The following is a 27447-nucleotide window of genomic DNA, read 5'->3' as shown; positions in this document are numbered from 1 at the left end:
AACACAGTCACAGTTTGTGTTTAAAAGGCAGCCCCATTCACAGATTTTTCAGAGCTTCTCCTAAGGCTTCCTCCAGGTCCACACCCCCATCCCAGGATGCTACTATGGTATACACATTCCTTCTCTGATGACAACTGTCTCTATGCCACCTGCCACCTCTACCAGGCTGAGGCTCTCTCACACAGGGATAGTGACTGACTCCTCTGTGAGGCTGGTGCATCAAGCACAGGGCCTGACAGATGGTCAAGACTCAAATGAATGTCGGTACCTGAAGAACAAGCCAACGGGAATAAACTTAGGAGACTCAGCACAAGCTAAGTGAGGAATCTGGGTGGGGGAAATCAGAACACACTTAAAAGAAGGTGGGCTGCTAGTTCTAAATGACAACCCTAGAAAGGGGTTCTAGAAGGCAATATAAGTCATTTCCTAAAGATAGCAGGTAAATTTTAAGGCCCAAGAGATAAACATAATAATTTGTGTTTTTAAAAAAGGGGCCCATGATTCATATGTAAAATTAGCAAAGTTTCAAAAAATGATAATTTTCAATGACAACAAGGGTTGGTACAATAGGATCTCCCATATTTCCATACTGGAAATATAAAATAGTATGACCTTTCTGGAAAGTCACTTGCCTTAAAATGCCTATCACAATAAAAACAGCAGCAGCAACAACTAATAATTGAGTAGAGATGCTCCTCAACTTATGATGGGGACCAGGTGAGGTGGCTCGTGCCTGTAATCCCAGCACTTTGGGAAGCCATGGTGAGAGGATTGGTTGAGACTGGGAGTTCCAGGTTGCAGTGAGCAGCAATCACACCACTGAACTCCCACCTGGGCGACAGTGAGATCCTGTCTCAAAAAACAAAAAAACACTTATGATGACGTTAACAACCCAATATACTCACCAGAAGTTGAAAATATTGGGCCGGGCACGGTGGCTTATGCCTGTAATCCCAGCACTTTGGGAGGCCAAGGTGGGTGGACCACCTGAGGACAGGAGTTCGAGACTAGTCTGGCCAACGTGGTGAAACCCCATCTCTACTAAAAATACAAAATTAGCTGGGTGTGGTGGCAGATGCCTGTAATCCCAGCTACTCGGGAGGTGGAGGCAGGAGAATTGCTTGAACCTGGGAGGCAGAGGTTGTAGAGAGTCAAGATTGTGCTGTTGCACTCCAGCCTGGGCGACAGAGCAAGACTTCATCTCGGGGAAAAAAAAAAAAAATACCGTTGTCGGAAAAGTATTTAATACACCTAGCCTACTGAACATCATAGCTTAACCTAGCCTGCTTTTTTTTTTTTTTTTTTTTGAGACAGAGTCTTGCCCTGTTGCCAGGGCTGGAGTGCAACCTAGCCTACCTTAAACGTGCTCAGAACACATATATTAGCCTACAGTTAAGCAAAGTCATTTAATACAAAGCCTATTTTATAATAACGTGTTGAGTATCTTGTAATTTACTGAATACTACAATGAAAGAGGAAAAACAGAATAGTTGTATGGGTACTTGAAGTAGTTTCTACTGAGTGTGTATTGCTTTTGTACCACCATAAGGTTGAAAAATAGTAAGTTGAACCATCTTAAGTTAGGGACTCTGCGCCAGCTACCTGCCAGGCACTATTCCAGCATTTTATGTGTATTGACATTTAATCCTCAGCACAGTGCTCTGAAGTGGGTACTATTACTATCCCTACTCTTCAGTTCAGAAAACCAAGGCACAAGGAAGTCGAGTGACTTGGTTACAAAGTGACCAAATGGTGGAGTTGAGAATCAATTGCAGGCAGGGCAGCTTTAAGTCCCTGCTTATAACTACGTCACTTTCTTAGTCTCCTCCTGATCTTGTAATTCTGGTCTATGACTCTATTCTAAGGAAATAACTAGAAATACAGTATAATTTTATTTATAAGAGTAAAAAATTAAAAGCAGTCTAAATGTCTGACATTAAGGGAATGGACAACACATGAAGGTGCTATCCATGTGATAAAACATTATGCAGCCATTAAAAATCATTAAAAATAGCAACACTCTTTAAACACACTTGATTCCTATTCATTCAATTCATCCTTCTCATTCATTCTAGATATAGTAAAGAGCTATTATTAAAAATACAACCATAGGCCGGGCGCGGTGGCTCAAGCCTGTAATCCCAGCACTTTGGGAGGCCGAGGCGGGCGGATCACAAGGTCAGGAGATCGAGACCATCCTGGCTAACACGGTGAAACCCTGTCTCTACTAAAAATACAAAAAAACTAACCGGGCGAGGTGGTGGGCGCCTGTAGTCCCAGCTATTCGGGAGGCTGAGGCAGGAGAATGGCGTAAACCCAGGAGGCGGAGCTTGCAGTGAGCCGAGAACGCGCCACTGCACTCCAGCCTGGGGGACAGAGCAAGACTCCGTCTCAAAAAAAAAAAAAATACAACCATAAAGTATTAAGAATAGAGAAGAATATTTTTTGTAACCTTAGGGAAAGGCCTTCTCAAGTATGACAGAAACCATAAAGAGAAAAATCAATAAATTTAGCTACACCAAAATTTTAAACCCCTACTTGATTAAAGAACCACACAACAAGTTGAAAGGCAAACTATGGGCTGGGCACGGCAGGTCACACCTATAATCCCAACCTATAATCCCAGCACTTTGGGAGGCTGAAGCACAAGGACTGCTCGAGCCCAGGAGTTTCATAAACATATGAAAAGACAGCAAAAATAAAAGGACTAATAATAACTAATGTTGACAAGGGTTTGGGAAAATATATTACCGGTAGCAAAGTGGAGTAATATCTTTGAGGGTGATTTTATAGTACATACTGAAAAGCTAATATATACATAGACACCTAATCAACATCTATAATAATCTATCCCACCACAGAAATATATACACCAGGGCATAGGGTTACACACACTACACACACATACACAAGTACATTCACACTCACATTCTGTGACTGCACACTTCAGTCAGTAAACACACAGAAACAGTCCTAGGAGCTGATTCACTCCTACTTGTGGGGTATAAGGACACAGGACAGGCAACAGGACACCATGGTATTTTTTTAACTACAAATTTTTACTCTGTATTTTTCTATATTATTTTAATTTTCATGAACACCTATTCATACCCTTTATGTGATTTTAAATAATTATAAAAACACGAAAAATAGATCTTCATGAACACTCATGGAGGACTGCCAGAACACTGAGTACAAAAGCAAGTGGTAGAACAGACAAAATATACTTGTGAAAAGAAAACACTCTAAAAAGGTGTAGACCAAACTGTTAACAATTACACCTGAAGAGTTGGACTTTTATTTCACACGTTTCCATATTTCTAAAGTTATTTGAGTTATTATTACTTCTGTAATATAATTTGAAAACTAAAATATTTTAAAATAATACTTTAAATTGCTCATGGCCTGTTAGGTGATAAAAGTTAAGCACGAAACTGTTTATAAATTTTTTTTTTTTTTTTTTTTTTTTTGAGACAGAGTCTTGCTCTGTTGCCCAGGCTGGAGTGCAGTGGTGCAATCATGGCTCACTGCAACCCCGATCTCCCAGATTCAAGCGATTCTCCTGCCTCAGCTTCCTGAGTAGCTGGGATTACAGGTGTGTGCCACCACTCCGGCTAATTTTTTTTGTGGTTTTGTATGTGTGTCTGTGTGTGTGTGTGTTTGCATTTTTTTTTTTTTCTTTTGTAGAGACAGGGTTTCGCCACGTTGCCCAGGCTGGTTTTGAACTCCTGGGCTCAAGCCATCCACCTGCCTTGGCCTTCCAAAGTGCTGGGGTTACAGGTGTGAGCCACTGCACCCAGCCTGTATATAAAATTTAAAACTATATCCATAGTAGGCATTTTTCTCTAAAACACAAAGAAAATACAACAAATGTTTATAGTTATATTAAATCTAAGTTACGTGGCTGTAGTGATTATATTTTCTTCTTTACAAATTTTTATATTTTCCATGTTTTCTAAAATGAGCCTGTATTACCTTGACAATCAGTAAAAATAAGTAAAAGTCATTTGTAGAGTAATAAAACCACAGAGAAAAGATTATTTTTCTCCTGTTCTATCTGGAAGGGAGCAAGAGGGAGTATCACTAGCCAGCTTCCCAACCGTGAGACCACAAGCTTCCCACTTGACCTTTTTCCTCATTTGTAAATAAAACAAACACCTAAAGTGGATAATATTAGGACCTGCCTCACACAATGAAATGAAATAAAGTACTTGGCACATAAGAGGCCAAAAAGTCTTAGCTATTAAAAAACAAAAACAAGAAAACAAGCAAACAAAACTGTGAGTGAGGATAGTCTGATGTGAAGGAACTCCACCATCTCCCTCCCTCCTTCCCCAAAGAAAACCTCACATAGAAAAGCTGGATAACATTTAACACTCTACCCCTTGCACACATAGCTGAGCTTGAAACCCAGAAAGAAAGCAGAGTCCAAAGCAGCAGAAACAAAATGGTAGCAATCAGTGAGCAAGTGGCAAAGCTTAAGGGCTCAAGGGAGAACGTGACCCGAATAGGGTTCTTAAGAGCTAAGTGCTGAACTGAGAGCTGGAGACTGAATCAACCCCAAGAGAGGGGAGTCCAGGCTGTAGGCCCCTGCATGCCAGGAACCAGAACTGAAATAACTGCATAAAGCCAGAGGCCATGAGAGACTACATTCACTACCCGCCATAAACTGGGCCTAAAAACACTGCCCACCAGCCTGGCAAAGCTGCAAAGAACCTTGCCATCTGGCAGGAGACTCTTACTGAGGGGCTCTCACTAGGCACAGATGCAGGCTTCAAATTCACACTACCCAAACCAATGCAACTAGCTAAACTTGTGCAGCCCCAGCAGAGGGAAAAACAAAACTCCCCTTAGGAATGCTTCCACCATCCAAGGAACATGGGACTCCTACAGAAACAAATCCCCACTCAAAATGAATTTACACTGGAAAAAAACAAAAACAAACCACTTCAAGAGGAAATAAATCATCATAAGGGAGACTAACATGACACAGGAAGAACCTGCACCCCAGGAATTAGAGATAATAATAGAATCTAAAAGCATCTTTAAAATAAGCATGTTTAAAATTAATGGCAGACTGTTGATACTTGTTGAAAGCTGATTAAAGAACACAGATGGCTCATTACCATTCTTTTTTTTTTTTGTATGTATGAAATTTCCATAAATGAGTTTTAGTAATTCCAAAATATAAAGTTTTAAAAAGTCAAAGATGTTCAAAGAGCTGAAGGAATAGAAACCATAGAGTAAAAACAGGCAGATTTTTAAATGCCAAACAATTTACAAACACACGCAATAATTGAGACAAACCATTTTTTAAAGAGCTATAAAATAGAAGAGAGAGAGCTGAAGAGAGAATTAGAAATTAGAAAATTAAATGTGAAAATAATCCCAAATGCAAGAGAATGACATAAATAAGATTTTAAAAGATGCACAGAAGACTGAATGAGAAGGTTCAAATACTTCTATTAGAATACTAGTTAAGAAAAAATAGTAACCAAGAAAAAAAAAAAAGACACAAACCAGATTGAAGGAGCGGACAGAGACCCAAGTGGAATAAAAGTAAGCTGAAAGGCCGGGCACGATGGCTCACACCTGTAATCCCAGTACTTTGGGATGCTGAGGTGGGCAGATCACCAGGTCAGGAGATCGAGACCATCTTGGCGAACATGGTGAAACCCTGTCTCTACTAAAAATACAAAAAATTAGCCAGGCATGGTGGCGGGCGCCTGTAGTCCCAGCTACTTGGGAGGCTGAGGCAGGAGAATGGCGTGAACCTGGGAGGCAGAGCTTGCAGTGAGCCAAGATCATGCCACTGCACTCCAACTTGGGTGAAAGAGACTCCGTCTCAAAAAAAAAAAAAAAAAAAAAAAAAAAGGATGTCGAAACCTAGAAGAGTGTAGTTAAAGTGCAGAGTAGCAGAGTCAAAAAGAAAAAATCTTAAAAGCTACAAGAGAGAAAAAGATCCTCCCTACTCTCCCTACTCCCTTGGACACAACCATATCGAAATTAGGCCAATAATAACCTTGCAATGGCCCCTAAGTATTCAAGTGAAAGGAAGAGTTGCATGTCTCTCACTTTAAATCAAAAGCCAGAAAAAGATTAACAGACTGACACTAGATTTCTCAACAGCAAAAACAGTTGCTAGGAGACAATGAAATCTCATCATTAAAGATGCAGAGAAAAATAAAGGTCAACATAGAATCTAAAGCTATGAACAACTGTACAAAAATGAGGGCAAAATAAAGAAAAATATTTTTTTAAAGTTTCAAACATACCACAATTTTTTTTTTTTAAGACAGGGTCTCACTCTCCTCTAGGCTGGAGTACATGGCACCATCACAGCTCACTGCAGCCTCCATCCCTTGGGCTCAAGTGATCCTGCCACCTCAGCCTCCCACGTAGCTGGAACTACAGGCATGTACCACCCCACCTGGCTAATTTTTTTTTTTTTTTTTTTTTTGTTAGAGACAGGGTTTCATGATGTTGATCAGGCTGGTCTTGAGCTCCTAGGCTCAACCAATCCGCCTGCATTGGCCTCCCAAAGTGCTGGAACTACAGGTATGAGCCACCATGCCTGGCCCAAGACTTTATTACAAATAAGTCTCTGCTAAAAAAAAAGTTAGTAAATAAAGAAAAAGGAGGCTGGGCATGGTGGCTCACGTCTATAATCCCAGCACTTTGGGAGGCCGAGGCAGGCGGATCATGAGGTGAGGAGTCCAAGACCAGCCTAGCCAATATGGTGAAACCCTGTGTCTACTAAAAAATACAAAAATTAGCTGGACGTGGTGGTACACGCCTGTAGTCCCAGCTACTCAGGAGGCTTGAGGCAGGAGAATCGCTTGAACCTGGCAGGCGGAGGCTGCAGATTGCGCCACTGTACTCCAGCCTGGGCAACAGAGTGAGACTCTGTCTCAAAAAAAAACAAAAACAAAAACAAAAAAAGTAAAAAGGAAAAGGAAAGTGAGCCTAGAGGGAATGAGTGGGATACAAGTAATGATGAGAAAAGAAATGGATAAACTTGGTAAGTTTAAATAAATAATAACTGCTAGGGGAAAAAAACTAATTTGGGGAGGGGTTAAAACAAATTAGAACTAAAATACTGGCCACTGTAAACTGGAAAACAGGATTGGAGAAGTAGATGTTAAAACTAGAATTTCTAAGGTACCAATGTTTGAAAGCACAGCCACCTCATTTCTGTTTTTTTTTTTGAGACAGAGTCTTGCTCTGTCACCCAGGCTGGAGTGCAGTGGCGCGACCTCGGCTCACTGCAAGCTCCACCTCCCAGGCTCACGCCATTCTCCTGCCTCAGCCTCCCGAGCAGCTGGGACTACAGGCACCCGCCACCATGCCCAGCTAATTTTTTTTTTTATTTTTAGTAGAGATGGGGTTTCACTGTGTTCGCCAGGATGGTCTCGATCTCCTGACCTCATGATCCACCCGCCTCGGCCTCCCAAAGTGCTGGGATTACAGGCGTGAGCCACCGCGCCCGGCCTGCCACCTCATTTCTAACAGCACGTGCTCACTTCGTCTCTGTCACATACTGGTAATTCTCATAGTATTTCACACTTAAAAAAATTATTACATCTGTTCATGGTGATCTGGGCTCAGTCATCTTTGATGTTACCATTGTTATTGCTTTGGAGAGCCTAGAATCACCCCCATATAAGATATCAAACTTCATGATAAATGTTGTATGTGTTCAAACTGCTCCACCAACCACCCTAGCTGTTCCTCCATCTTTCTCCCTCTTCTTGGGCCTCCCTACTCCCTTGGACACAACCATACTGATATTAGGCCAATTAGTAACCTTGCAATGACCTCTAAGTATTCAAATGAAAGGTAGAGTTGTATGTCTCTCACTTTAAATCAAAAGCTAAAAATGATTTAGTGAGGAAGGCATGTTGAAAGTCCAGACAGGCTGAAAGCTAGGCCACTTGTGCCAAACAGTTAGGCAAGTTGTGAATGCAAAGAATTCTTAAAGGAAATTAAAAGCAAAACAGCCTTATTACTGACATGGAGAATGTTTTAGTGGCCTAGATAGACGATCATACCAGTAACAACATTTCCTTATGCCAAAGCCTAACCCAGAGCAAGACCCTAACTCTCTTCAATTTTATGAAGGCTCAGAGAGGAAGTAAGCTGCAGAAGAAAGAGTTTGAAGCTAGCAGAGGTTGACTTGTGAGGATTAAGGAAAGAAATCATTTCCCTAACACAAAAGTACAAGGTGAGGCAGCAAGTGCTGACATAGAAACTGCAGCAAGTTATCCAGAAGATCTAGCTAAGATCATTGATGAAGGTCGCAACACTAAAAACAGATTTTCAATGTAAATAAAAACAGCCTTATTTAGAAGAAGATGCCATCTAGGACTTTCATTGCTAGAGAGAAGTCAATGCCAGGCTTCAAAGCTTCAAAGGACAGAGTGACTCTCTTGTTTATAGCCTCACGCAGCTGGTGACTTTAAATTGAAGCTAGTACTCGTTCATCATTCCGAAAATCCTAGGGCCCTTAGGAATTATCCTAAATCTACCTTGGCTGTGCTCTGTAAATAGAACAAAGACTGTATGACACCACATCTGTTTACAGGATGGTTCACTGAATATTTTAAACTCACTGTTGAGAACTACTGCTTAGAAAAAACATTCTTTTCAAAATATTACTACCCATTGACAAGGCACCTGATCACCCAAGAGCTTTGATGGTGATGTACAAGTAGATGAATATTGTTTTCATGCCTGCTAACACAATATCCATTCTGCAGCCCATGGATCAAGGAGTAATTTCAACTTTTAAGGTTGAACTTACAAATTATTTAAGAAATACATTTAGTGGCCGGGTACGGTGGCTCACGCCTGTAATCCCAGCACCTTGGGAGGCCGAGGCGGGCGGATCACGAGGTCAGGAGATCGAGACCATCCTGGCTAACACAGTGAAACCACATCTCTACTAAAAATACAAAAAAAAAATTAGCCAGCTGTGATGGCACATGCCTGTAGTCCCAGCTACTTGGGAGGCTGAGGCAGGAGAATGGTGTGAACCTGGGAGGCAGAGCTTGCAGTGAGCCGAGATCGCGCCACTGCACTCCAGCCGGGGTGACAAGGTGAGACTCCGTCTCAAAAAAAAAAAAAAAAAAAAAAAAAAAAGAAAGAAATACATTTTGTAAGGCTACAGCTGCCATACACAGTGATTCCTCTGATGGATCCGGGCAAAGCAAATTGGAAACCTTATGGAAAGGATTCACTGTTCTAGGTGTCATCAAGAATATTTCATGATTCATGCGAGGAGGTCAGAATAGCAACTGGGGCCAGGCATGGTGGCTCACGCCTGTAATCTCAGCACTTTGGGAAGCTAAGGCAGGAGGATTGCTTGAACCGGGAGTTTGAGACCAGCTTAGGCAACACAGCGAGACCGTTTCTACAAAAAGTTTTTTAAAATTAGCTGGGCATGGTGACACATGCCTGTGGCCCCAGCTACTCGAAAGGCTGAGGTGGGAGAATCACTTGAGCCCAACAGGTCGAGGCTGCAGTGAGCTGTGATTGCGTCACTGCACTCCAGTCTGGGTGACAGAGACCCTGCTTCAAAAAAAAAAAAAAAAAAAAAAAAAAGTCAATCGATGCAGCAAACTTCACTGTTGTCTTCTTCTATGAAACTGCCACAGCCACTCCAACCTTCAGTAACCAGCACCCAGATCAGTCAGAAGCCATCAACATCAATGCAGGACCTTCTACCAACAAAAAGATTACAACTCCCTGAAGGCTCAGATACTTGTTATTGTTTATCTTGTAATAAAGTATTACTTTAATTGACAAATAATAATTATATATATTAATGAGGTACATAGTGTTGTTTTCATACATACAATGTATAGTGATCAGATCAGAGTAATTAGCATCTCCATCACCACAAACATCTATCACTTCTTTGTGCTGGGAACATTCAAGAGCAATAAAACATTTTAATTAAGGCGTGTACTTTTTTTTTTAGGTATAATGAATGCTACTGTATACTTAATAGACTACAGTATAAACATAATTTTTATATGGGAAACAAAAAAATGTGTGACTTATTTTATTGCAATATTTGCTTTATTGTGGTGGTCTGGAACTGAACCTGCAATATCTCTGAGATATGCCTGTAGTGTAAAAAGAATATAAATTACAATCTAAAAGTAATCAATAGAAGAATAAAAACAGAAAGTATAACTTCTACATCAGTAAACGAGACAAAGGCTAAATAAAGAAAACTCGATCAAATCAATATAAGACAGGAAAAGAGAAAACAAGAAAAGAAAAAGTATAATTAAATTGAAAATCCAAAATAAGAGGGCATGGCCAAGTGCGGTGGCTCATGCCTGTAATCCTAGCACTTTGGGAGGCTGAGGCAGGTAGATCACTTGAAGTCAGGAGTTCAAGACCAGTCTGGCCAACATGGTGAAATCCCATCTCTACTAAAAATGCAAAAATTAGCCAGGTGTGGTGGTGCATGCTTGTAATCCCAGGCACTTGCGAGGCCGAGTTGGGAGGATTGCTTGAGCACAGGAGGCAAAGGTTTGCAGTGAGCAGAAATCATGCCACTGCACTCCAGCCTGGGTGACAGAGAGAGGTTCCATCTCAAAAAAACAAAACAGGGCTGGGCATGGCGGCTCATGCCTGTAATCCCAGCACTTTGGAAGGCTGAGACAGGTGGATCACCTGAGGTCGAGAGGTCGAGACCAGCCTGACCAACATGGAGAAACCCCGTTCTCTACTAAAAATACAAAACATTAGCCTGGTGTTGTGGCAGGCGCCTGTGACAGTGCCAGCTACTTGGGAGGCTGAGGCAGGAGAATGGCATGAATCTGGGAGGCGGAGCTTGCAGTGAGCCAAGATCATGTGCCACTGCACTCTAGCCTAAGCAACAGAGCGAGACTCTGTCTCAAAAAAATAAACAACAACAACAAAAAATTAGCTGGGCGTGGTGGCGCATGCCTGTAATCCCAGCTACTCAGGAAACTAAGGCAGGAGAATCTCTTGAACCTGGGAGGCGGAGGTTGCAGTAGGCTGAGATCGCGCCATTGCACTCCAGCCTGGGCAACAAGAGCGAAACTCCATCTCAAAAAATAATAAATAAATAAATAAATAAATATCTAAAAACAAAACAAAAAGAGGGCAGAAATAGATCCAAATGTATCACTAATCCTAATAATGAAATGGATTAATATACATTCTCTCCAAGTATACATGGAACATTTATAGAAACTAATCACACATAAGGCCAACAAAAAGGAGATTTTAAATTTCAGAGAATTGACACCATGCTCGTTTTATAACTACAATGTAATTAAGCTATAAAATAATACTGGAAAAGAGATAAAACCCACATATTTGGAAACCAAAAAATACTTTTAACAACCCACGAGTTGAAGAAGCAATTAAAACTGAAATTATAAAATGTTTAGTACTAACCAACAATGAAAGCATTACACATCAGAACTTGTGGGGTACAGCAAAAGTGAGATCCAGGGAAAACTCTATAGCCTCGAATACATTTATTAAGTAACAAGAATTTTGAAAAACATGTTCAACCTACAACTAAAATGGCTTAAAAACAGATCACACACAAATGAGTACACATAAAACTGAGGAAGAAATCTAAGTAGGATCAGTAGATGATATCAACATCAATATCCAGGCGTGACAGCATACTACACCTGTATATGCTTTTACCAGAGGGAAACTGGACAAAGTGTACATGACATTGTTTTCTTTCAACTCCATATGAATGTATAATTAGCTAAATAAAAATTTCAGTTAAACGAACCTGGCCAAAATCCAAAACACTAATAATACCAAATGCTGGTGAGGATGTGGAGCAACGGAAGCTCATTCACTGCTGATGGGAATGCAAAATGGTACAGCCACTTTGAGACACAGTTGGGCAGTTTCTTAGAAAGCTAAAAATACTCTTACCACACAATCCGGCAATCACGCTCCTTGGTATTTACCCAGATGAACTGAAACTTTTATCTACACAAAAACCTGTATACAGATATGTATGATAGCTTTATTCATAATTGCCAAAACTTTGAAGCAACCAAGATGCTCTTCAGTAGGTGAATGGATAAACTGCGGTATGTCCAGAAAATGAAATATTATTCAGCACAAAAAGAAATAAGCTATCAAGTCATAAAAAAACAAGGAGGAAGCTTAAATGCACATTACTAAGTGAAGAAAGCCAATCTAAAAAGGCTACATTAATGAGCCCACCATATCACATTCTGAAAGAGGCAAAACCATAAACAGGAAAAGGATCAGGGGCTGCTAGGGGTTAAGGAGGAGGGAAAGATGAATAGGTGAAGTGCAGAGAATTTCTAGGACAGTGAAACTGCTCTGTGTGATACTATAATGGCGGATACATGTCATTACACATTTGTCAAAATCCATAGAATAGGCCAGGCACGGTGGCTCACGCCTGTTAATCCCAGCACTTTGAGAGGCCGAGATGGGTGGATCACCTGAGGTCGGGAGTTCGAGACCAGCCTGACCAATATGAAGAAACCCCGTCTCTACTAAAAATGCCTGTAGTGTAAAAAGAATATAAATTACAATCTAAAAGTAATCAATAGAAGAATAAAAACAGAAAGTATAACTTCTACATCAGTAAACGAGACAAAGGCTAAATAAAGAAAACTCGATCAAATCAATATAAGACAGGAAAAGAGAAAACAAGAAAAGAAAAAGTATAATTAAATTGAAAATCCAAAATAAGAGGGCATGGCCAAGTGCGGTGGCACATGCCTATAATCCCAGCTACTTGGAAGGCTGAGGCAGGAGAATCACTTGAACCTGGGAGGCATAGGCTGCAGTGAGCCGAGATTGCACCATTGCACTCTAGCCTGGGCAACAAGAGCAAAACTCCATCTCAAAAAAATAAAAATAAAAACAAAAAATAAAAAATAAAAATTCCATAGAGTATACAGTATCAAGAGTGAACACTAAACTATGGATTCTGGGTGATAATGATGTGTCAATGTAGGTTCATCAGTTATAACAAACATACTACTCTGGCGCAGGATTTTGACAGGAGGTTGTGCGGTTGTGGGAGGAGGAGGGATACGGGAAATCTCTGCACATTCTGCTCGATTTTGCTGTGAACCTAAAACTGATCTCAAAAAATAAAATCTATTTTAAACAAACACAATGGAAGGCCGGGCACAGTGACTCATGCCTGTAAACCCAGCACTTTGGGAGACCAAGGAGGGTGAACTGCTGGAGCCTAGGAGTTCAAGACCAGCCTGGGCAACATGGTGAAATCCCACCTCTACAAAAAATAACAAAAGTTAGCTGAGTGTGGTGGTGCGTGCCTGTAGTCCCAAGGAGGGACTGTAATCCCCAGGAGGCCAAGGTGGGAGAAACAACCTGAGCCCAGGAGGTTGAGGCTGAGGTGAGCCGTGATCTTGCCACTGCACTCCAGCCTGGGCAACAGAGTGAGATCCTGTCTCAAAACAAAACAAAACAAAACAAATGGAGCCTTTTGCATTTAAAAAGGAACAGAATAAACCATAGAAAGAGGAAGAAACAAATATTTGAGTGTCTACTATTTGCCATCACTGTTGGGTGCCAGGGTACAATGATAAGCAAAACAAACATGATCCCTGTCCTCTTGGAGCTTACCATCTAGAGTAGAAATGAGATACCAAAGAAATAAACAAAAGAACCGAACTGCACAAATATAAAAGTATAATGTTCAATGACAGGGACATAATAGGAGAACCTGATCTACACGAAGAGTGAAGACAGTGCCTTTGAGGAAGTGATGGTTAAAAGAGCAACCCTAAGGCTGAGTAAGTCTGCCTAGACAAGTGTTCTAGACAGAAGTACCAGCATATGCAAAGGCCAGTGTAGCTGGGGCACAGTGATAGATCAGGAGATTGTCAAAGATAAGGCTGGATCAGTAGGCAAGGGTCAGATCATGCAGATTTTGGATTTTATAATTAGAGCAACTGACATCATACTTGGAGGGCATTAACGCAGTGACATAATCTGATTTGATTTTTAGAAGATGGCTCTAGCTGCTGTGTAGAGCATGGATTAGAATGGGGGAGGGGGTGGGCACAGAAACCTGTCGAGAGCTATAGTGGTAGGTAGGTAGTCTAGGCCAGGTAGGTGATGATGCAGAAAGCAGGAGTGGCAATACTCTAGATACTTAGATGAGACTGCTGCTAAGACTTGGTGATGGACATGAGGAGTAACAGAACAGCAGGTATGAAAGACAGTCAACTCTAAGGTTTTGATATGAATAAGTGGACAGAAATGCCGTTTACTGAGAAGGAAAATAAAGGAGGAAATAATTGTAGGGGAGTAGGTTGGGAATCAAGAGTTCGGTCTCACAGGTATTAAACTTGAGATGCCAGTAAAACATCTCAACAGAAACGCCAAGCAGGGAGTTGAGGATACCTTAGACTAGAAATGTGGGCTCAAACAATATATACCGGAGTCCCACTGGCTTATAGATAGTATTTAAAGCCATGAGAGTGAAACTGCTAAGGGAGAACATACAGAGAAGTAAGCTTAGTACCCTGCGGGAACTTGGCATTTCAGAGGCTGGACAGAAGAGAAATAGTTGAAGAGATAAAGGAAAATAAACAGGTCAGTGCAGTGGCTCACACATGTAATCCCCACACTCTGGGAGGCCAAAGTGGGAGGACTGCTTGAGTCCAAGAGTTCAAGACCAGCCTGGGCAACATGGTGAGACCCCCATCTCACAAAAATAAAATTAGTCAGGAATAGTGATGTATGCCTGTAGTCCCAGTTACTCAGCAGGTTGAGGCAGGAGGATCACTTGAGCTCAAGAGGTTAAGGCTGTAGTGAGCTGTGTTTGTGCCACTGCACTTTAACTTGTATAACAGAGTGAGACCCTGTCTAAAAAAGGAAGAAAGGAAGAAAGGAAGAAAAAAAGGCCGGCCGAGCGCGGTGGCTCATGCCTGCAATCCCAGTACTTTGGGAGGCCGAGGTGGGCGGATCACGAGGTCAGGAGATGGAGACCATCCTAGCTAACACAATAAAACCCCGTCTCCACTAAAAATACAAAAAATTAGCCGGGCTGGTGGCACGCGCCTGTAGTCCCAGCTACTGGAGCGGCTGAGGCAGGAAAATTGCTTGAACCCGGGAGGCAGAGATTGCAATGAGCCAAGATCACACTGCTGCACTCTAGCCTGGGTGACAGAGCGAGATTCCGTCTCCAAAAAAAATAAAGAAAGAAAGAAAAAAGAAAAGGAAAAGAAAGAAAATAAGCATAAGCAGAAGGAAGGGTTATAGAAAGCAAAAGAAGAGAATGTTCAAGGAGGGAGTGCTCTGTATTCAATAATGCTGAGAAATCAATGAGGTCAGGGAAGGCTGGGCTTAGCAACATGGAACTTCAGGGACATGGAAGAAACAGATACCAGACTGGAGTGTGCTGAGGAGTAAGTAGGAGGTGACAAATGGAAATAAGGAGTAAAACCAATTCCTTTGAGAAGCTTTGTTGCAAAGAAGTGGGGGATAGTTAGGAACAGAAAAAAAGCTGGCAATAATGTGCAATCAAGAGGATTTTTAAAAGTCTCTCATTTCCTTGTTAACAACTGACTCAGGTAAAATTTAAGATTAAAGAAGGTTTTTGTTATTTGTTTGCTTGTTTTTAAGTCTGGGAGAGAGAAGATGTGTAAACGTGGAAAAGGCCTGGAAGAGAATGAGCCCAAAGAGTCAGGAAATGGAGGGTTCACTGACGGAGCAAGTCCCTGGAAACCTGGGAGGGGATGGGATCTGGGACACTTAGAGAAATTAGCCTCTGGTGAGAGGGATAAGGACCCAAGTCAAGTCAGTGATTGTGTATTTATAAGGACTTAGTATCCATAAAGCTTACTTCTACTTAAAGAACAATACACACATATCCCAATGCTAATATGGAAAGATACAGCTTCAGAAGTGCCATGGTTTAAGCTCACATAATCCTGAAAGGTTTCAGACAACTTCAGAACACCAGAGTGTGGTCATGGCTCTAGAAAACCTGAAAAGCAGTTTTTTTTGAGTAGTGGGTGGGATTTATGGAGCATCTTACCTACAAAGGTCATAAAGACTGAAAAATTATGATTGACCCTTCAACATGGATTTGAACTGCCTGGGTCCACTTATATGTAAACTATTTTCAACCAAACTTGGATCAAAGACAAAATTTACGGGATGTGAAACCCATGTATATGGAAGATTGACTTTTAGTATATCTGGGTTCCACAGAGCTGACTGTAGGACTTGAGTATGCTTGAATTTTGGTATATGTGGGACCAATCCCCTCCATATGAGGGACGATAGTAGCTTCAAAAAGGACTTAGGTGTTGAAGAAAATTCGCCCTAACCTTTGTATGGTTGTACACATCTTGCAAAGCTCTTTCACACTCATATTTTTCTTCTACCTTTGTAATATCCTTAAAATCACTTCCTGAGGATAGTGGGAGAGGATTATCATCCTCTGGAATAGATGTATGCATGGGTTCAGACAGGCAGATTAGAACACTTGTCCAAAGTACTAAAGCAAGCGGGTGGTGGAAGTAGGGTCTTAATCCACATCCTCTGGCTCCAAAACCAATGCTGATTTAATAATTAAATCTGTTACTAGGTAACAAGTCTGCCAAGTATTTACACCTTAACTTTTTGGGGTTAATGTCTAGAAGGGCAACCAAGCTCTCTTATACATCACTAATGATATCAGGGAGTGCTGGGCTGAAAGAATCACTGACAGAGTCAAATAAGAGATCTCAAGTTCTAGGCCCCAAACCTTTCCCAAGTGACAGTCTGTTCACCTAGATGACAGGAGGAAAGACATGAGCTTGGCACAGATATTGAAAGCAGAAGTCAAGAAAATTCAAGGTTGCCAAACTCTCAGTTACTGAGACCGAAACACAAAGGAACAGAGTCTCTGGCACTGTCTGATGATAGCGAAGCTTATGTTCTCTTTCTGGTAACAATCTAGAGCACGGTTTCTCAACCTTGGCACTACTGTCATTTTGGACCAGATAACTCTTTGTTGTTGGGGGGCTGTCCAGTGCATTATACGATGTTTAGCAGCATCCCCGGTCTACCCACTAGATGCTCATAGCACACTACCCCCTGCTCCAGTCATGGCAATCAAAAATGTCTCCTGACATTGCCAAATGTCCCCTGGGAAGGGGCGGGGGTCACCTCTAATTGAGAACCACTCAACTAGATGGATTCCACTGTGACTGTAGAAGGCAAGGGCATGCAAGGTAGCTCTACAAAGAACATGAGGAAAGCCTACGAACATTTTCTTTTTTGGGCAATAGTTTGCACAGTTTTTTAAAGAAGCCTCAAATGTTCCATAGTCATGCTGTATCTCTTCTTTTTTCTTTTTCTATTTTTTTTTTTACACCATCTCACTCTGTCACCCAGGCTGGAGTGCAAGTGGTGCGATCTCGGCTCACTGCAACCTTCCTGTAGTTGGGACTACAGGCGTGCGCCACCACACCCAGCTAATGATAGTCATGCAGTATCTACCAAGAAAAGTAGGCCTATCCCAAGAGACCACACCTTACTTAGAGGGATGGCTTCTGGACACCAGTCAGTCAGTCACAACATTAGAAGAAATGGACAGCAATCTCCACTAAATGCCCAGCAGAAAGTCGCCTCTCACCGTAAGATGAGACTGATTTTGCTCATGGTTAAGAATAGGGAAAAAACAAACAAACAAAAAACCAAAAAACTGAAACTCCCTCTTCTCAAATCACATTCCCTTTGTCTCCCAGTGCCCATCTAACATGGCAATTCTTCCCATTTGCCATGGAGCTTCCTTTGCTCCTGTACTGCAGAGGTGCTTCTCCAACAAATTCAGAGAGAACCCACGCAGCTGTCATGAGCTGAGGGTGCCCCAAGCAGCCAGGAGGTGTTCGAAATTGGTAATACCCTGTCCTTGTTAATATGTGTGATTAGCAAGCTTTAGGACGTTAGGAATTCTTTAATTGCAAATATTCTGAAATTAAACCCTCCATTCTAGAAGGCAATCACAAAACAAAATCTTGTAAAACAGGCTAGAAGGGGAAGGGTAGAGGAGGGGGCCAACATTTATTGTGCAATGGCTCCCAGTGCTTTGCACTGAATTGGCTGTGAACTTATGTTAAGCCTGTGGTTGGATCACAGCCACATGCAGTAACCAAAGTGACTGCCAAAGTATGCAGAAAATCGTACACACGCACCCTGGCCCCACATGTCTGTCAAGCCATCTTTCTTCTTTCTATTCTATCGAAGGGGGTTTACATCAGTAACCCAGCTCTACCAATGGGCTCAAGACAGACCCAGCCCGTACTGCCTGAACCACCCTCTACCAGAGGGAGAGAACACCACCCCCAAAAGGCCAGCAACATCTGCCAGTTGGCTATATGATCTCCTTTGAGAAAACGAACACTCAGTTCTTTGTCTGTTTTCTTGTTTTACAATTATTTACTCTGCCCATAGGAATCTGATGGGTTTTAGAACACTAGACTCAATGGTGTTATCCATCTTCCCATCACTGTGGTGTCAGAGAATAATACCACACCCTAACAATCCCGACCTTGAGAAGCAAATATTTTCTGAGAGTTTCTTCAAAGAGAATCCATGAAATAATTTTGACTTTACATGTTCTAAGTAAGGGATTTCAGATGCAAAGAATAATCTCTGGAACCCTTAAGCTTTCCCAGTTGCACTTTTCAGTTGGCAGATGCCTGTCCTCCTTTACCCAAAATCTTGCAAAATACTTTTGGGTATCTCTGTTGGTTTGCCAAGCTATGCTATGCTGTAGACAAAATTAACTTTTTAAACTTTGGCATGTGAATGTTTGAAACAAAACCGTTTTAAAATATCTCTGCCATAGCACAGACTGGGTGGCTGGGCTCCAGTAGACTCAGGACAGAATCAAATTATTGTAACCCAAGTTCCAATCCCCCTTGAGGTTCCCACACTGCCACTGCTAGACCTGAACTCCCTGAGAGTGAAACATGCCTTATTTCATACAGCACAGGTCTGGCACAAAGAAGCCTTTGTAAAAGTTTGTTGTTTAAAAGAACAAGATGGACGCTGTATCACATTAACAGTAAGGTCTGTGTCAGGGTGGGTGCGGTGGCTCACGCCTGTAATCCCAGCACTTTGGGAGGCCAGGATGGGCGGATCACTTGAGGTCAGCAGTTCGAGACCAGCCTGGCCAACATAATGAAACCCTGTCTCTACTAAAAATACAAAAAAAAAAAGTTAGCCAGGCAATGGTAGCATGTGCCTGTAATCCCAGCTGCCAGGGAGGCTGAGGCATGAAGATCGCTTGAGCTTGGGAGGCGGAGGTTGCAGTGAGCGGAGATCATGCCACTACACTCTAGCCTGGGCAACAGAGCATGCTGTGTCTCGGGAAAAAAAAAAGATCTGTGTCAACTGTAAATGTCTTTGTAACTGTTGCTGGAGCAAGGGATATTCTATTTTTGCACTCCATTAAGTTACATAAAGAAAAGATTGTGAACAACAAAACAAGCCAGTCTAATCATTTGTAATAGTTTCTACAGGTTCTCCCCAAGAATATTATTTTTGGTCCTTCTAAAATATAACTAAAAAGAAAAGTTTAAAAATCCCCCAGCACATGATTTACTCCTTTAAAAGTAGGATTTATAAACAAGGAGAGCACAGACCAAATCAATGTTAAAAATTAAAGGGGAAAAAGAGGTGCACATCTGAGGGTTTAAGTCATTGCTACCCAAAGCCCCCCTATTTCAGTTCTTGATCTCCAAATCCTGGGGGAAGGTAAATTTCGGGTGACGGATTATGCCTCAGCTACTCTGGTATTTATAAAACATTTTGGCAGGTGCTCTGCCAGGCAGTCTATAATTAGTGAATATGCCTCAGAAACATAAAGTGAATTCAAAGAGTTTCAAATGCCAACAGCCAGCCCCCTGAATACTGAGCTAAGTGTCACAGGGCTGCCACCATCTAGATAACTTGGTGCTGGGTGCCCTGCCACGGTGTACACATGTGCACATGCACACACCAGTTCTGAAGAGTCTTTTTTTAAACCTCTAATGGCTTGACCTCAACACCTGCTACACTTCCTGAAGACAGGCTCTGGAGCTCCACTTGTTCCTCGCATGCGGCTGCACTTTCTAGGAACGACCGCACACACACAGACGCTGGCCAGCTGCCAAGGCGGGGGCAGCCCAGCCGCCTCGGGCCTGAACTTTCCCAGCGCTGTCAGGGCAGGATCCCGCTATGAGCTGACTCAGCGGCCGGTATGGAACTCTGCCAACCACACAACAGTGCGGGGGCAGCCGGCAACTCACAGATGTTTTGCTAAACCAAAGCAATCAGTGGGAGGCGGGTCTGGGCTGGCGGCCAGGGTGCTGCTGTCGTGGAAGTTGGGATTCTCTGATTCTAGTCCTAGCTCTGCCACTATCTCCCTGGGTGATGTGAGCGAAAACCTCTGTGTATCTCAGTACCTCTCCCACTTCAGAGGTATGTCTGTGTGATGCAGGAGACGGTGGCACTGTTTACATAAAATAGCTCCCCGGGCACTATTACCTACCATGTGCCTGGCACTGGACAGGCTTTCACGTGTGCTAGTTCGGTTAATCCTTACAACATCCGTGGGAGGCACTGGCATCCTTTTTATTTCACAGATGAGAAGACACAGGCTCAAAGCAACTCAGAGCCCTACTAAAAGATCACAAGGACAACATTTGGAAGTGATGGGATTTGAACCCCACTTCTGGCTGCAAACACTATTGTTGTAAAACTCAGATCTACTGTACAGACCTCCTGATCCAAGATGTTTGATTTTTCAGGTTCCAAAGGACCTTTCTTACATGACTTCTCAGTTGCCCTGTGAAAACTCACAGCTTTTCACAAATGATTTCTAAACAGTACCACTGGGTCACAAGAAGTGTGTGTGCTTCTGCAGGATACCCATGAACTCCCTTCCTAAGCACCAACAAGTCACTTAACCTGGAACAACTTATCAGCACTCCCATCCTTTGGGCAAGGAAAAACTGTATTGTGGGTCACAAAGAGAAGAGGAATCACAAGTCAAAGGCTTGGTTGAGAACAGATTCCCTAGGCTCCACCCTCCAAGATAATTCATTAGGACTCTGCAATCTGTATTTTTTAAAAAGCTCCCTCAGCCATTTGGAAGTCACTTCAGCTTTCCTTGACTAAAAAGGAAATTTTGAGGTCTACCCTTCCCTGTTGTCAAGGGGATGATGTAAGAGTGAAATGAAATCATGTCTACAAGGCTCTCTGTTGGAAAATATACGCAATGCAAGTGCTTCTTGTCAGCTGTGTTTAGCTCCAAAACAATCAACTGTCCTTAAGAGGGTTAGCCTGGAGCTAAGAAACTGTTTCAGGCAAGAATGTTCTTTTACATTACTACTAGAAAACATTATTATTAGAAAAGCTGTAATTAGTCACACATCTCATTTTAGATATTCCTCACAACACTGTTGCAACTTCATCTTTCCTTTAAAAAACGAGATTGTATTGACATTCTTTCACATCAAACTTGGAAAAACCTATATTAAGAGTAACATACAGGCCAGGGGCAGTGGCTCATGCCTGTAATCCCAACACTTTGGGAGGCCGCGGTGGGCAGATCACGAGGTCAGGAGATCGAGACCATCTTGGCTAACACGGTGAAACCCCATCTTTGCTAAAAATGCAAAAAATTAGCCAGGCGTAGTGGCACGCGTCTATAGTCCCAGCTACTCAGGAAACTGAGGCAGGAGAATCACTTGAACCCGGAAGGTAGAGGTTGCAGTGAGCTGAGATCATGCCACTGCACTCCAGCCTGGGCGACAGAGTGAGACTCCATCACAAAAAAAAAAAAAAAAAAAGAGTAACATAGTAACATGCATTTCATTGCTTTAATGAAGCAAATATTAAATAAGAAAAAAATCCAAAGTCTATTCATGTCTAGGCTGTCGGTCACTGAAGTGGGATGAGAAGGCACAGACTGGTACAGCCCCTGACCCTGTCAGTCCATTACCCCTCTCCAGCCTTTAAGAACAAATGACCTCCAATACCAGAAAGACTGACCTGCTTGAGCTGCTCATCCAGATTCCAATTTGGCTGCCCTGCTGTGGAGACAGAAGGTGGGGCCTTGGAAGCATCTTTGGTATGGTCTTCTTTAGCTTGTTGTCCATGTGGTGGCAGCCCTGGTGCTGGAAGTAGATTGGACATGGGTGCCACTCTGGGATCTTGGCGAGCTACTTTCTGCACATGAAAATATTTTGAAGCAGCCTGGGTTTCTTTCTCAGCCACCTCCGCAACTTCATCATCCCCATCCTCATCTTCCAAACCTCCATCCTCTTCCTCAGGCTCTGAGTTCACGTTGCCCCGTTCAAAGACTTGGGCCACTGCTGTGGTGGATGGAACTCTGGCTAAGGGACCTAAGGGAGTGCTGCCAGAAGGCCTCCCAGGTGTGGCGGAAAGGAGAGTCGGCTGTGTGACCAGCTTTTGGGCATACAAGAACTGGGCTTCTCTCATCTGCTGGCCCTGCTTCTCTCTGGCATCCATCTGCAGAGGAGCCAGGTGTGGCTGCTTCTGTTGCTGCTGCTGCTGCTGCTGCTGCTGCTGCTGCTGCTGCTGCTGCTGAAGTGGTTCCATTATTGCCTCAAGCTTCACCCACAGAGTGGCATGACTCTGAACCTGGGCACAGCCCACCAGGCACACTGGGTCTAAACCTTAGTGATTAACAGAAACCACAAAGGAGAGGGAAAAAACAACTATGTAAAACAGGTATAAAAAGGTTTCCTTTTCTCCAGTAGAGGGCCACGAGTTCTGAATGCTAAACATATGCTCCTAAACCTGAGTTTTAAGATGGGTGAGTGGTGGGGGTTTCGTGGGTGGGTAGGAAAAGGTGTGAAGAAGAGAAACAGGATCTAAGAGGGGAAATAGGGAATGAATCTCAGTAGTAGTAGCAGACTGTTGAGGGCTTTAAAAGAAGTACATCCAGCCAATATCTAGTCTGTTAACATGTGTTCTGATCTCTCTTCCTCTACATTATCAAACATTAATCTGTTACTGAATTAATGTCACTCAACATTAATTACTGAAAAGGTAACTGGGTTTGCTCTGTAGCAAAAGCTGTAATTATGCAAACAATAATAATAAAGGAAAAGAAGGGCCTACCTGCAAAAGAGAGAGTATGTTCCCAAGCCCACAGGAGAAAGATATCACCTCTGAGCTAGACACAGAACTATCAGGCAGACAGTTTTACTCTCATAGAAAAAGCAAGACCAAGCAAGCTGCTCTTGGGTTTAAACTTTTCAAATTTCCCTGATCAAATTGCCAGCCTGCTTGTTGAGTGGACTGAGCCATACTAACTGGACATTATAGCCTCAAAAGGAATCCAATTTCAACAACATGAAAGAAACACGCAAGGAGGCAAGAGTCTCAAATTGCGATCGTCACTCAAAAGCAAACGGGGGAATTCCTCTGGAGATTTTAAAGTTAATTAATTTGAAACAGATATCAACATCGTCTGAACAAGTTAATGCTGCTTCTTTTTTATAAACAGTCAAGTAAAACTCTTTACATCCCCTTTCTTTCTGATTCATTTCTACTATGATATTCTCTGACAAATACAAAAAGAAAAGGCTTTCGGGCCAAAAGCATTCTGGGGGCAGGTTTATCTGCATTCTTACCAATCAGTCTCCAAACACACATCACTTTCACACCCTGTTCTCCTTTAATTCCCCCACCTCTCCCCTGCAGGCTCTCACCCCCAACAAACTTCACTTGAGTTATGTTTCTTCAGCAAGTCTCCATAACTGAATGGATTACTATGCAAGGGCAAATTTTAGGTGAACAGGACTTGCAACATGGCGTACAATTTTGTCATCACATGAAAGAAGCTGCAGTGCACATGTTGGGACTTGATATCTGCATTGTTCCAGTGTTTTAGGATTGGGTCGAAAGACAAAAAACAAAGTGTCTTTAGCATCTTCAAAAATTCACGGAGAAGTAATCACATCTTTAGCAATAAAAACTGCTTGGATTTAAGATTTTTTTCCCAGGTTAGAGTAAAAAAGGATACAATTTTTAAAGCTAGGCCAATTAGTAGAGATTAAACATTCTCATTTTCTGTTTATCTTATAGCCCTGTTTGTGCCTTTTGTGTTCTGTGAAAGATTCGCATTCCAATTTGCCTCTTACTGCCTTTACTTCCTCTCTTGGCACTTTAGAAAGTGTGAGTTACGCTTGCAGCCATACTTTCATTCTGCTTTAGCTCTTCTTACAGTGTAAAAAAGCATGACAAGATTTACATCCACATTAAATTCAGTTGGCAAAAGTGTTCATTTAAAATGAAAACAATTTGGGTCAAAGAAAATTACAGAATAAAGCAAATAATTCGGTGTTCATTTTAAATGTCCTCACAGTCATTACAGTCAATCAATCACGATTGGAATAATTTCTCAACCAAGTCCTGCCAGTCACTGAACAACTGCTTCTTGTCTTGTGGCACCATCTTCTCTGAATGCTGTCCCCAGCAGAGGGGGAGGTGTCCCTCCCACAGCCTCTTATAGTAAGACTGAGATGACTCAGTTCTACAACTCAATACACACACCCTCCCCCAAAGAGCCCATCTTCCCGCAGTCCCTAAGCAGCCAGCGATCTAAACAATGCCACCTGCCTACATTTGGAGAACTTATGTCTCAAATCTAAACCTCTTCATCCCTTCACACGGGCCCTTCCCCCATTTCCCCTAAAGTTCCCGGACCACCAAGCCGGGTGCAACGGACTGCCTGCAGCTTTGAACCCGGCCTGCCGACCATTCCCCTACCTTTCCTGCCGGATTCGTTTGGCCCCGGGCCCCTGTAAGACCCACAGCCCACCTTCCCGGTCACCCCTGCACGCCTCCCCCCATTCTTTATTCACCTTCCCCCATTTAGCCCTATCACTTTTACCTCTACCAACCCTCCCAGTCAATCCGCTGGCTCTTCTCCGATGGCCCCCGCCCCACCTATCTGCGCCCACTCAGCTCCAGGGCCCCTCACCCTTCTTATCGCTTTATCTCAAATGCCCTAATGGGCACAGGGCGCTCGGGGCTCCCGCGGCGCTCTCACTTCCCTTCGCGGTCCCCGCGCCTCCGGCCCGCGCCTTCCCCTCTCTCTCCACACCTGCCTTGGCTCCTGGCCTCGGCCCCTCCACCTGCCGCAGCCTCCCCTCCCGCCGTGCCTGAGGGAGCCGGGACGCGCACCGCTTACCTGTGCGGGGCGCTCCGGCTTTTCGGGCGGCGGAGGAGGAGGCGGCCGCTCAGGCCCCGGCGCGGCAGCTGCGTCTCGGAGTCCTCCGCAGCCGGGGGCCACAGCCGGGGCGGGGCCCGCACCGGAAGCGGCGCCGCGGGGCCGGACCGCCGGCCAGGGGCGGGGGGCGGACCGCCGGCCAGGGGCGGACCGCGGGCCGGGCGCGGGGGCGGGGGCGGGGCGGGGCCACAGGGGGCGTGGCGGGCCCGAAGCCGGAAGCCGCTAAAAAGGGACCGGGTTGGGGGACGGGGGGGTGGGACGAGGCGGAAGTGGGTCCCACGGACTGCGCCGCCCGACTGAGTCGTGGGAGGAAGCGAATGGAAGCGGGCGGAAGCTTCGGCCAATGGCAAAGTGCGGACACAGAGGGGTTCCGGTGTGAGCCCTTACGCGGGGAGTTGAAAAGAGCCGGGAAGGAGATAGTGTTCTCCGAGCATTTTCTGTTGCGGAGGTTGGTGTGGCTCGGGCGGTTGGCTGGGAGGAAAGTAACTGAAGAGCAGAGGAGTGTAGGGTTCGGTCCACTACTCAATCTCCTGCCTTCAAGCCCGTCTTCCTCAGGGGTTCCCATGTTTAGGTCAGCTTGTCTCTAAACTTCTCCGCTCCTTCCTGGGACGGAGACCTGGCTGTCCTGAGAATGTTGCGTCCCTTGAAAGCTCATGTGAATTAGTATTCTCAGGTCTCAGTTTCCAGAGGTCCGGATTATGTGCCAGGTGCTGTCACCTCTTGTAAAAACACTTGCTTCTCCAACCCTTCCTCTTAGACTCTGTCACCTATTTCACCCCGTTTGGAGATAATCTACCGATCTGTGTATCCAGCTGCTTGTCTATCTCGCGTCTGACCATCTTCTTTGATAATTTCAGAGCCTATGTGGCCAACCCGTTCAATATCGGGCCTCGTCTTTAGCGACCCTTATATCTGCCTCCCAATACCAGTCAAAACCTGGACCTTGTCCCTCGAAACGCTATACTCAGTAATTTGAACAACCCTTTTTTCAACCACAGCCTGCTATTCTCTCAGCTTGACTACTTTTGAACTATAGGCCTGATACAGTAGCTCACGCCTGTAATTTCAGCACTTTGGAAGGCTGAGGCAGGCGGATCTCTTGGGCTCAGTAGTTGGAGAGCAGCCTGGGCAACAAGGCGAAACCCCATCTCTACAAAAAATATAAACATTAATGAGGCGTTTTGGCGCATGCCTGTGGTCCCATCTACTCGGGAGGCCGAGATGGGAGATCACCTGAGCCCAGGAGAGGCGGAGGTTGCAGTGAGCCATGATTGTGCTACTGCACTCCAGCCTGGGTGACAGAGATACTGTTCCCCCCCACCCCCCAAAAAATAGAATTACAGCATAACTGTATAAATGTTATTTCACTTTTTTTTTTTTTTTTTAAGAAAGAGTCTTACTCTGTCGCCCAGGCTGGAGTGCAGTGGCGCAACCTCAGCTCACTGCAACCTCCGCCTCCCAGGTTCAAGCAGTTGTCCTGCCTCAGCCTCTCGAGTAGCTAGGATTACAGGTGTGTGCCACCAAGCCAGCTAATTTTTGCATTTTTAGTAGAGCCAGGTTTTGCCATGTTGGCCAGGCTGGTCTCGAACTCCTGAACTCAGGTGATCAGCCTGCTTCGGCCTCCCATAGTGCTGGGATTACAGGTGTAAACCACTGCACCCGGCCTCTTCTTTCACTTTATCAGAGCAGAGCATCTAATCGGTTGAAAGCCTCTACGTTATGTCTTATCCGTTAATCCCCTCTTCACTTCCCTCCTTATCCATTTTAGATTCAGTGGTACTTATTACAGCCCTGCCCCTACTTAATCCCACCACAACACTCCCTTTTCCCTAACGAAATCCCTCACCCTGGATGGACCTATGTGTTTCTCCTTGCTTGTACCTTGTCATAGAAATTGGTCCTGTTGCTGGGCGTGGTGGCTCACACCTGTATTCCCAACACTTTGGGAGGCCAAGGTGGGCGGATCACGAGGTCAGAAGTTAGAGACCAGCCTGGCCAATATGGTGAAACCCCGTCTGTACTAAAAATACTAAAATTAGCTGGGTGCGGTGGCGCATGCCTGTAATCCCAGCTACTCGGGAAGCTGAGGCAGAAGAATTTCTTGAACCTGGAAGGCGGAGGTTGCAGTGAGCTGATATCGCGCCACTGCACTCCAGTCTGGGCAACAGAGC

General features: G+C 43.8%; 1 protein-coding gene across 2 annotated transcripts in view; it reads right to left on the bottom strand.

The window, feature by feature from the left end:
- Positions 1–25394, bottom strand: part of ARID3B (AT-rich interaction domain 3B) — a 59690-nt gene extending 34296 nt beyond the window's left edge. The window contains exons 1-2 of one of the 2 annotated variants that reach the window (XM_008015884.3): positions 25238–25394; positions 22066–22712 (exon numbers count right to left, since the gene is read on the bottom strand). In XM_008015884.3, the coding sequence (XP_008014075.3) occupies positions 22066–22635 (570 nt within the window). In that variant the 5' untranslated portion in view covers positions 22636–22712; positions 25238–25394. The remainder of the gene's footprint in view (positions 1–22065; positions 22713–25237) is intronic. The other variant, XM_008015885.3, reaches the window with a different exon arrangement.
- Positions 25395–27447: the final 2053 nt, after the last annotated feature.

Source organism: Chlorocebus sabaeus, chromosome 26 (genome assembly GCF_047675955.1).
Source record: "Chlorocebus sabaeus isolate Y175 chromosome 26, mChlSab1.0.hap1, whole genome shotgun sequence".
NCBI lineage: Eukaryota > Metazoa > Chordata > Mammalia > Primates > Cercopithecidae > Chlorocebus > Chlorocebus sabaeus.
The sequence above is the reverse complement of the archived record's forward strand: the minus strand, read 5'-3'. Positions and strand labels throughout refer to the sequence as shown.